The sequence below is a fragment of the Pongo abelii genome, chromosome 12 (genome assembly GCF_028885655.2).
Source record: "Pongo abelii isolate AG06213 chromosome 12, NHGRI_mPonAbe1-v2.0_pri, whole genome shotgun sequence".
Lineage (NCBI taxonomy): Eukaryota > Metazoa > Chordata > Mammalia > Primates > Hominidae > Pongo > Pongo abelii.
Genome location: NC_071997.2, coordinates 59,867,837 through 59,879,923, shown reverse-complemented (window position 1 = coordinate 59,879,923; position 12,087 = coordinate 59,867,837). Strand labels below are relative to the sequence as shown.

Sequence of the window (12,087 nt, the reverse complement as noted above, 5' to 3'; positions counted from 1 at the left end):
TGAGATATCTTAAAAATAAAGGCTGAGTCTGACACTAACCAAGAACTATGATTGCAATATCCTTGGCATCAATAACTGATGCAAGCAAAATGTGATTTCATATTCTACGTTGTACATGAACTGCCATTCACTTGATTGGCACCTGATGCTCAATATATTCTACAAACAAAAATATTTGTGTATAATCAATGGCAGGTAATAGAAATGTATTCTAACAACTTCAGAAAGGAAAACCAGTTAAGCTAGTGAAAACAATAAAAGAGAAAAATGATTTTTTTAGAAAAAAATAAATAAATTTTTCAAAGGTGACCAAAGAAAAGAACAAGAGATTTCATTTGCACTTTCACCATTAGAAGCCTATCAGGAAGAGCATGTAGAAAGCTTTAACGAATTCAGACATAAGGCCCAGAGCTTAGGACATCTGTTCACATACTGGCTTGGCTGCCTTCATTAGGAGCAGGTTTACCTCAGTAAGCCCAATATTCTTCCTTTTAATAACGTTCTGCAGAGAGTTGCTCAGAGTCCTGGTTAGCAACAGGTTTGTTGATTTACGAATCATGTCATCAACTTCAGTTGAGCTGAAAAAGAAGCATTAAGAGTCAGTCATAACAGGTAGCAGAATTATTTCGGCAAACAAACAGGGTGCCAGTGGTACTTGTGGTAATAATAATAAAATAATAATAGCAGCAGCAAATAATACTTATTGTAAGTCAGAAAAAGTACTATAATAAACTCTCCTAGCTTTTGTTGGCTGAAAAAAAAATAGTTTGCCTTCATTTTTGAAAATTGTTTTTCTGTCTATAGAATTCTGGCTGTTTTTTTTCTTTATTTCTTTGAGTACTTTAAGGACGTCACTCCATTTTCTCTGGCTTGCATAGTTTCAGAAAAGAAGTCTATTATAATTCTTATCATTATAATGTAATTTTTATTTTTGGGAATGCCTTCTAAACATTCTCTTTACCTTTCATTTTCACCAGTTTGAATATGATGTCTTTAAATATTTTTGTTTGTTTCTTGTTGTTGCTATTATTTATCTGAATTAGGGTTCTCAAAATCTTGAATTTCTTGTTTGATGCCTTTCATTATTTTTTTTGAATATTCTCAGCCACTTTATTTTAAAGTATTTCTTCTTCCCAGTTCTCTCAGTCTTCCACTTTAATCTACCATTTGAAATTGCCCTACAGATCTTGGGCACTTTGTTCTATTTCTTTCACCTTGTCTTCTGGGTTCTATATTGTCATGCTAGCTCACAGTACACTGTTAACAATACATTAAGACTTTTGCTGATTTTGTCTTTCTCACATGAATGGTAGTTACACCTTTCCTATTCTGCCACAGGTGCAGGAGTCTGTCCCCGTAGAGGGACCAGTCCCATCATGGTTTTCGGACTACTTAGTTTCCTGCTGACTTCGCCTCTCTGATGAGTTCCAAAAAAGTTTTAATTTTGTAGCTTCTCTGTTTTTTTTCCCCCCTGCATTGTTACATAGGAAGCAATATTCTTTCCAGTCTTCTATACTGTAGACAGAAACAGAAGTATTTCGTAGTAATTTGCTCCAAAAAATGCTGTGTTTGTGCACATATTCACATGCAAGCAAGATTAAAAGAAAAAAAAAACCATATCAGAAGTGTTATTACTATGTGGTAGAGTTTTGGGTCATTTACATTGTTCCTCTTTGTGCTGTCCTTTATCGCCTGAATTCTTTAAAAGCATTTAATTTTATTAATATAATGTGAAACAGGATCTCTCGCATATGTATGTGGGTGTGTATATATTCTATTTTTTTAAGATGAGTATGAATGCTAGAACAGTATTTTACCATAGAAATGCCATGTGTTTGCTATTTAAAAAAAAATCTTTCTTTCAAAAAGAAAGTTTTGCATATTCAGAATTCTTGCAATTACAAATTTTGTCAATATGTATAATGCTTTTTGGCCTCTTCTGTCTAGTGTAAAAGCGAAAACTAACAGAATAATTATTCTTAAAGCTGCATTAAAATCTGAACGCAGCAGTTTCTCTTGTTTTGAGAACCTGCATGTAAAAGAAATAATGGTTTTTATACAAATTGTCTCATGTTCCATGTTAGCCTCCAAAACAGATATGACTGACAAAGCAATCTCTGTCACTCCAGGTTATAAGGTAAACATATTCCAGGATATAAGATAAATGCCAAATGAAGAGTAAAAGGCATCTAGCTTTTTCTAAAATCCCCGAGTTAAATATTTTATTTAAATTTTAAATGTGAAAAGTATCAAAGGAAGTTTTCAGGCAAAAACTTCACATATTCAAGCAAGAAAAAGGCATCTGACATTATCCCATTACTAATATTATTCCTTTACCATATTACCTTTCTTCCAAAAGAAGATAGAAAAAGTAATTTTGCAATCAACTTGTAATGATTTATCTACAATAATATACCTAACATACCCTACAGACAATTATCTGATATAAGGTCATTTATATTAATGAAGTGGAGGCCAGGCAGGTGGGGGATGGAAACCCAGGGTAAAAAAGTTTTGGTTTGTCAATGAGAACACATGGACACAGGAAGGGGAACATCACACTCTAGGGACTGTTGTGGGGTAAGGGGAGATAGGGGACGGATAGCATTAGGAGATATACCTAATGCTAAATGACGAGTTAATGGGTGCAGCACACCAGCATGGCACATGTATACATATGTAACTAACCTGCACATTGTGCACATGTACCCTAAAACTTGAAGTATAATAATAATTTAAAAAAAAGAGTGAACCCTAAAAAAAAAAAAAGGTTTTGGTTTGTAACTTCAAAAGACAATCTCATTTTCAAGAGAACATTTCTATGAAAACAATTTCATTTTCAGAGAAAAGGACAAACTAATTGTACAAACCCCATGTTTCATTTATTTTCTTAGTAAGAATAGTTAACAAAGAAGTGACTCAAACTATTCCCCAACTATGTTTATTTCAGAGTAGCCTGGCATACCATGCTTTTTCCATTCATTTCATACATACACTCATTTAAAAAAAATTTCTGAGCTGGGTACAGGGGATATTGTGTTGAACAAAGATAAAATGTTTCCATCCTACAAAAGGATGGAACACAAACATCCTCGTTTGTGTTTGGCTTGGCTTCTATGTTGCTCCAGCACTTATTAATTGTTCAGCTTCTTAATTAGACTAGGTACTCCTTGAAGACAGGGACCACATTTTCAGCATCTTAATTATTTCTATACCAAGCAGCATCTGACAAATAATACATTAGCCAAAATGTATGGTGAATAAACCAATGCATGAATAAAGAAACAAAGGAGCCTACACTCTAGCTCGTATAGAAAATATACATATACAAGTAGAGCAATAATGTTTCCAAAGGATTTTATCTGACACTCCCCTTTTGGCCTTAACATTTCATTAAGTAGAATGTCAAAATTAGTATTTTTTGTCTTTTTTTTTTTCTTTAGAGATGGGGGTCCCACTATGTGGCCCAGGCTGGTCTTGAACTCCTGGATTCAAGCGATCCTCCTGCCTCAGCCTCCCAAAGTGCTAGGATTACAAAAATGAGCCACTGCATCCAGCCTACCATTTTCTAGTAAACTGTCATAATAAGTGTTGAAATGCAAATCTATAAAGAATAAGATAGATAATATAAATTTTCAAAATTATTCAAAAGTTACCAATCTTCCCTTTCGTCGTGACTATATAAATATAGCAGTGCCATGCAGTGAAATGCTAATTATTAAGATTTCCAAAATCAGGGCTGATGGGACTATCAAAAGTTTTTCAGAATATGTAAATACATGGAGTCACAAACTTAGCATTGGTTACATTTCTACTATTTTGTATTATACCTTAGATGAAGATCTTCTGAAAACTTCAGACAAGCGTAGATAAATTCTTTAATTTGGTTGTAAACTTTTGGCACAAATTCAGAGAAAGGAAACTTTTTTGGAAATGGTTGCTGTAAATGCAAGAAGTAATGAAATCAAGTCACAAACCAACAAACACTGAAGATATTTATAAATTATTTAGGTTGCAAAAGGAACATTCTTTCACATTGTGAATTGTCTCCTTAACAAACTCAAATATAAGAAAATATCTCCCAAAGTTTTCTGATATTAAAAAGACATAAATTTAAATAAAACAATAATTCAAATGTCCTTCATCATGGAAAGAGATAAACAAATTGTGTTACATACTCAGCAATAAAAATGAATGAACAATGATACATGCAACAATTTGGATGAATCTCAAAAACATTATGTTATATCAAAGAAGTAAGTCTCAAGAAGTTATATACTACACAATTCCATTTATACGGCACTCTGAAAAAGGCAAAAGTAGATGCACAGAGCCCAGGTTTCTGGTGTCCTGGGGCTGGGTTAAGGGAGGGGTATTACAAAGGGGCATCATTAAAGAATTTTTTTTTTTTTTTGTATAATAGAGCTATTTGGTATCAACATTGTGGTAATGGATACATAACTCAATACATTGTCAAAATCAGCAGAATTGTATACCACAAAGGGTAAATTTTATGTTGTGGGGAAAAAATGTCTTTAAATTTTAATAAAAACAAGTATTTCAAAGTGTAAACTGAATTAGAACATCCGCAGCAATCCTCCAAACACTTCAGAGGTAATAGGACCCAAAGCCATCTGCTGATTCCCAAATCAAGAAACTCTGGTCTTCCCCAAAAAGAGTCCTTCATTGTCAGAAAGGTGATTAAAGTGAAAAAAAGAAAAAGAAAAAAGAATCATTTGAAATTGTTTTAGAGTTCTAACCCATTGAGTTAAAGGTAATGCTTTCAATCAAACTGATGCAATGAAAGCTTTTAAGAGGATGCCTAAACAACCAGAGAAGTTTATTTTAAAGTATTCCTTACCTTTTCCAGTTCTATATCTTGAAATGGGAATTGTCCTACCACCTTTTTGTACATCTCTTCACTTGTTACTGGTATAGGACTGTAGTTGTCAGAATCAAGTATGTTTCTATAAATGGAAGGATAGACACAGGGAAGGGAAGGATAGACAACGTTGGGGGGAAGGGGAGGGGAATGGAGGGAAGGTGGGTTAATCACAAATATTTTTCTGATGAACTCCAATCTTTTTTTTCTTTTATTATTGCTCATTTATTTTTTTTATTATACTTTAAGTTTTAGGGTACATGTGCACAATGTGCAGGTTAGTTACATATGTATACATGTGCCGTGCTGGTGTGCTGCACCCATTAACTCGTCATTTAGCATTAGGTATATCTCCTAATGCTATCCCTCCCCCCTCCCCCTACCCCACAACAGTCCCCAGAGTGTGATGTTCCCCTTCCTGTGTCCATGTGTTCTCATTGTTCAATTCCCACCGATGAGTGAGAACATGCGGTGTTTGGTTTTTTGTCCTTGCGATAATTTACTGAGAATGATGATTTCCGATTTCATCCATGTCCCTACAAAGGACATGAACTCATCATTTTTTATGGCTGCATAGTATTCCGTGGTGTATATGTGCCACATTTTCTTAATCCAGTCTATCATTGTTGGACATTTGGGTTGGTTCCAAGACTTAGCTATTGGGAATAGTGCCGCAATAAACATACGTGTGCATGTGTCTTTATAGCAGCATGATTTATAGTCCTTTGGGTATATACCCAGTAATGGGATGGCTGGGTCAAACGGTATTTCTAGTTCTAGATCCCTGAGGAATCGCCACACTGACTTCCACAATGGTTGAACTAGTTTACAGTCCCACCAACAGTGTAAAAGTGTTCCTATTTTTCCACATCCTCTCCAGCACCTGTTGTTTCCTGACTTTTTAATGATTGCCATTCTAACTGGTGTGAGATAGTATCTCATTGTGGTTTTGATTTGCATTTCTCTGATGGCCAGTGATGATGAGCATTTTTTCATGTGTCTTTTTTTGGCTGCATAAATGTCTTCTTTTGAGAAGTGTCTGTTCATATCCTTTGCCCACTTTTTGATAGGGTTGTCTGGTTTTTTCTTGAAAATTTGTTTGAGTTCATTGTAGATTCTGGATATTAGCCCTTTGTCAGATGAGTAGGTTGCGAAAATTTTCTCCCATTTTGTAGGTTGCCTGTTCACTCTGATGGTAGTTTCTTTTGCTGTGCAGAAGCTCTTTAGTTTAATTAGATCCCATTTGTCAATTTTGGCTTTTGTTGCCATTGCTTTTGGTGTTTTAGACATGAAGTCCTTGCCCATGCCTATGTCCTGAATGGTAATGCCTAGGTTTTCTTCTAGGGTTTTTATGGTTTTAGGTCTAATGTTTAAGTCTTTAATCCATCTTGAATTAATTTTTGTATAAGGTGTAAGGAAGGGATCCAGTTTCAGCTTTCTACATATGGCCAGCCAGTTTTCCCAGCACCATTTATTAAATAGGGAATCCTTTCCCCATTGCTTCTTTTTCTCAGGTTTGTCAAAGATCAGATAGTTGTAGATATGCGGCGTTATTTCTGAGGGCTCTGTTCTGTTCCATTGATCTATATCTCTGTTTTGGTACCAGTACCATGTTGTTTTGGTTACTGTAGCCTTGTAGTATAGTTTGATGTCAGGTAGCGTGATGCCTCCAGCTTTGTTCTTTGGGCTTAGGATTGACTTGGCAATGCGGGCTCTTTTTTGGTTCCATATGAACTTTAAGGTAGTTTTTTCCAATTCTGTGAAGAAAGTCATTGGTAGCTTGATGGGGATGGCATTGAATCTATAAATTACCTTGGGCGGTTATGGCCATTTTCACGATATTGATTCTTCCTACCCATGAGCATGGAATGTTCTTCCATTTGTTTGTATCCTCTTTTATTTCATTGAGCAGTGGTTTGTAGTTCTCCTTGAAGAGGTCCTTCACATCCCCTGTAAGTTGGATTCCTAAGTACTTTATTCTCTTTGAAGCAATTGTGAATGGGAGTTCACTCATGATTTGGCTCTCTGTTTGTCTGCTATTGGCGTATAAGAATGCTTGTGATTTTTGTACATTGATTTTGTATCCTGAGACTTTGCTGAAGTTGCTTATCAGCTTAAGGAGATTTTGGGCTGAGACAATGGGGTTTTCTAGATATACAATCATGTCGTCTGCAAACAGGGACAATTTGACTTCCTCTTTTCCTAATTGAATACCCTTTATTTCCTTCTCCTGCCTGATTGCCCTGGCCAGAACTTCCAACACTGTGTTGAATAGGAGTGGTGAAAGTGGGCATCCCTGCCTTATGCCAGTTTTCAAAGGGAATGCTTCCAGTTTTTGCCCATTCAGTATGATATTGTCTGTGGGTTTGTCATAGATAGCTCTTATTATTTTGAGATACGTCCCATCAATACCTAATTTATTGAGAGTTTTTAGCATGAAGGGTTGTTGAATTTTGTCAAAGGCCTTTTCTGCATCTATTGAGATAATCATGTGGTTTTTGTCTTTGGTTCTGTTTATATGCTGGATTTATTGATTTGCGTATATTGAACCAGCCTTGCATCCCAGAGATGAAGCCCACTTGATCATGGTGGATAAGCTTTTTGATGTGCTGCTGCTGGATTCAGTTTGCCAGTATTTTATTGAGGATTTTTGCATCAATGTTCATCAAGGATATTGGTCTAAAATTCTCTTTTTTGGTTGTGTCTCTGCCCGGCTTTGGTATCAGGATGATGCTGGCCTTATAAAATGAGTTAGGGAGGATTCCTTCTTTTTCTATTGATTGGAATAGTTTCAGAAGGAATGGTACCAGTTCCTCCTTACACCTCTGGTAGAATTTGGCTGTGAATCCATCTGGTCCTGGACTCTTTTTCGTTGGTAAGCTATTGATTATTGCCACAATTTCAGGACCTGTTATTGGTCTATTCAGAGATTCAACTTCTTCCTGGTTTAGTCTTGGGAGAGTGTATGTGTCGAGGAATTTATCCATTTCTTCTAGATTTTCTAGTTTATTTGCATAGAGGTGTTTGTAGTATTCTCTGATAGTAGTTTGTATTTCTTTGGTCCAATATTAATATAAATACCACAACCCAAAATAAACATTTCCCAGTCCCTATTATGTTCCTTCCACAATATAGCTATTTTGTTTTGGATTTAAAGAAGACAAAAAGAAACTATCCTCTGAAACAAATGGACCACAATTATAAACATATCTCTTAGGAATTGAGATTTACAAATAGGACAGAACATTTCAGTGTAAGTGAGAAGTAAACAACAAAAGAATGTGTGCTCTAGAAAAGACAAAGATTTTTTTTGTTTGGTTTAATATGATATATAAATGTACTTTATTATTATTATTATTAGAGACAGGGTCTTGCTCTGTCACCCAGGCTGGATTGCAGTGGCATGATCATAGCTCACTGTAACCTCAAACTCTGGGGCTCAAGCAATCCTCCCGCCACAGCCTCCCAAGTAGCTGAAACTACAGTTGTTCACCACCACATCGGGCTAATTTTTAATTTTTTTGTAGAGACGTAATCTTGCTATGTTGTCCAGGATTGTCTCAAACTCCTGCCGTCAAGGGATCTTCCCACCTTGGCTCCCAAAGTGCTGGGATTACAGGCATGACCCACTGCACCTGGCCCATTGATAAGGTTTTTAAAATCATGTTCTATTCTAACTTTCAAAATTGGCACATAGAGTAACTTCAATAATAAATTCAAACTATTTTCATTTACTTTACCTACTGCTCTATATCAAGGATGATTTTTTTTAAATCGATAGGTTCTCTCTCCTTAAATAAACTGGGCATTCTCTAATAGTAGGGACCATACCACCAAAATCAAAACAGAAGACTCACTGAAGGCATCAGATCAGAGCATCTAAGACTATGGATATATCATGTTACTAATTTTCAAATATCCTATAGAGATAAGACTCCCTTAAATACAATTATACCATTAGCTAAATCTAGGTTTTAGAAATATAAATATTTATATTAATATACAGATAAATTGGACTAAGTGATGATCAGAGATATGTTCATAAACCATGAAGAGTAAGAGTAAAGGACTAATGTAAGATCTTAAAGCTATAAAAGTTTGAAAACAGGACAAACTGATCAGGGAAAGGGGTCTTGCAATAGGCAGCATAATCACTTAAAGTAAAAGAGTAAAGGTATAAAAAGAGAAGAAAGTCAAATGAGTTGACCTGGGTTATGTGCCAAGAGCACAGTCCGAGAAGACATCTGTGAGTGATAGATGTGACAGAATAACTTTCTTATTATTGTATGCATGTTGCAATAACTACTTAAATAACAGGCTTCAAACACTGGGCTGTAATATGCCCCTTTGCTGTGTGTAGAGAGGGAAGACGATGAGGAACAACATGAGTGAGTCATCCAAACAGATTTTCCAAAAGCCTAAATTATTCCTAAGTGCTCAAATGTTACTCACTATAATTGAGTTGTAGACTAGGCATGAACCTCAAAATGAAAACCAAATAACAGAATAAGATGACACTAAGATGATCTGAATGACATGAACCAAGGAATCTGATATTTATCGAAGGAAACAAAAAGGCAAAATAGGGTTTGGGGACTTCCCACTACAGTAGACATTAATACACTGGGACTGGATATCTTGGGAACATAATTTTGGATGTTCTAACAGTTTATTTGAATTCTGGATCATAACCTAGAGTAGCTACACAATATAAGTAACATATACTTGTTGCCTATAACATCTGAAAACCTTTGTGTATAAATACATATGTGTACACTAATGCACATGAACACACACACATATGACTATAGATAATTTCTCACCTGAAAATACCTGCCCACTTCTTTAGCAGAGTTTCACTATATTGGTCTCTGATTTCTAACAGCATGTCAAAAAGCTGATTTACAGGGAAACCATACACCTGAAACAAAATAAGAAAATCACTTCAGTGTCTAAGGAAGGAGTTTTTTTTGTTGTTGTTTTTTTTTTGGCAAAATGAGAGGGATAAGGTACTGAAAAATATTACATTCTTTGGACAGCAAATTAAATAAAACCATGTTAGTAGAATCTTTCATTCACACCTAATATCTAGCATCTATCTCTCAAAAATTAAATAATACCCAGCAAAATGTTTAAGCCAGTGAGAAAAAGATGAAAATTAAAATCTATATATAAAGGGTATACTATCGGCTAAGTCCTCCCTACATCCCCTCCTATAAGTCCTACTGCCTATAGTAAGAGTTCACAGAAGGGAGAGAAAGTAAAAATGCTTCGAATCTCATCCACTTCTAATGCTATTCTATTAGATATAATATGTGATTCAAATCAACCACCATTATTCAAGATGGTAGTTAAAGAAACGGCAAACTAACTCAGCTGCCATATATGAATTAAGAACATTTTGAAAAACTAATGTAGTCAGTAGTTCAATTAATTGATTTGATGTGAGAGAAAAAAAGGAGGTGGAAACTACATATGAAAACAACGGCTCAGGGTAAAGCTCAGGAAATGCTATAAAGAGACAAAAAGACCTAGTTCCTAGGAAAATAATAAACCCAACTTAAAACTAAAAGGTAACTTATTCAAGCTTATGTAGATTTTTTTTTCTTTTTTTTTTTTTTTTAAGACAGAGTTTCACCCTGTCGCCCAGGCTGGAGGGCAATGGCACTATCTCAGCTCACTGCAACCTCCACCTCCCAGGTTCAAGCAATTCTCCTGCCTCATCCTCCCAAGCAGCTGGGATTACAGGCACTTACCACCACACCTGGCTAATTTTTGCACTTTTACTAAAGACAGGGTTTCACCGTGTTGGCCAGGCTGGTCTCAAACTCCTGACCTCAAGTGATCAGCCTGCCTCAGCCTCCCAAAGCGCTGAAATAACAGGCTTGAGGTACTGCGCCCAGTCAGATTTTTTTTTTTTTTTTTTTGAGATGAGGTCTCTATCACCCATGCAGGAGTGCAGTGGCGAGATCATAGCTTGCCACAGGCTTGAAATCCCAGGCTCAGGCAATCCTCCCACCTCTGCCCCCAGAGTGCCTGGGACTACAGGAATGTGCTACTGCTACTGCTGATTTTTTATGTTTTTATTTTTTGTATAGATGGAGTCTCACTATATTTCTGAGGCTAGTCTTGGACTCCTGGACTCAAGCAATTCTCCTACCTCAGGCTTCCAAAGAACTAGGATTACAGGCAAAAGCCACCAGACCCAGTCAAGAAAAAGGTTTAGAGCTGATGATAATACTAATCTAGATGAGCATATGTAAACAGAAGTCACATACCTGAAGTGTGTCAGCAAAAAGCACAATGAGGTTCTTCAAATCTAACACAAGGTTTGGATCAGAACAGTAAGACTAAAGTAAATAAAAGACAAAGGAGGAAAAACATGTTATTAGTAAAAATGCAATTAAATTTTTATTTATTTAATTGTTTAGCACTTTATCTGACAAATTCTTTACCTGGTAAATTCTTTCCCTAGAAATAATTCAACACTTCCGTGGTACAAGGTAACACCAGGTTCAGCCAGGGAACAGCTGAATACAGCAAGTTCAATAACCATGATCTATATTTTTAACACTTGGGAATTTAAAAATGCATTTCTAAATAACTCTTTGGTTAAGAAGAAAACAAAATTGACACTTTTAAAAATGAACAACTATAAAATACTTCATATCAAAAACTACGGTATGTGGCTAAAACCATTTCCAAAATAAATTTGTATTTCTTTATGTAAACATCACAAAACACAAAAGATTGAAAATAAACAAACTAAGCACTGAACTGATGAAACTATGGGGGAAAGCCAATGAACCATAAGTAAATGAGAGAATAAAATTAATTAAATTAAAAACAGAAACTAATGAAATTTAAAAAGATATGGAAGATTTGATTAAATAAACCAAAGACCAAGTTAAAAATAAAATCAATTAAATAAACAAATCTTAGACAAAATTGATTAAACAATAAAAATAAAAAATGTGAGAAATACAAAAGAGAAAATAAGTACAGAGGAAAATAAAAATTACAAATAATGCCCATGTATAACCTCATATCAACAAATCAGAAAAGTTAACTGACATGGAAAATAATTTCTGTGGGCAGGATGTGTATGTCATTATTGTAAAAGTTCATTGATTTTGAGATTCAAATTCTTTAATTATAATTTTTGTTACTTGCTCTCTCATTGGTGTCTCAAGTCCTGAAAGAGG

At 35.3% G+C, this 12,087-nt stretch overlaps 1 protein-coding gene across 4 annotated transcripts in view; it reads right to left on the bottom strand.

Annotated features, from left to right (window-relative positions):
* The window catches only part of EXOC6B (exocyst complex component 6B), a 660,637-nt gene that overhangs the window by 324,570 nt on the left and 323,980 nt on the right, over positions 1–12,087 (bottom strand). For all 4 annotated transcript variants that reach the window (XM_054545544.2, XM_024241893.3, XM_063713219.1 and 1 more), the window contains 5 exon segments: positions 11,161–11,232; positions 9,706–9,803; positions 4,862–4,967; positions 3,831–3,940; positions 467–578 (listed from right to left, as the gene is read on the bottom strand). In XM_054545544.2, the coding sequence (XP_054401519.1) occupies positions 467–578; positions 3,831–3,940; positions 4,862–4,967; positions 9,706–9,803; positions 11,161–11,232 (498 nt within the window).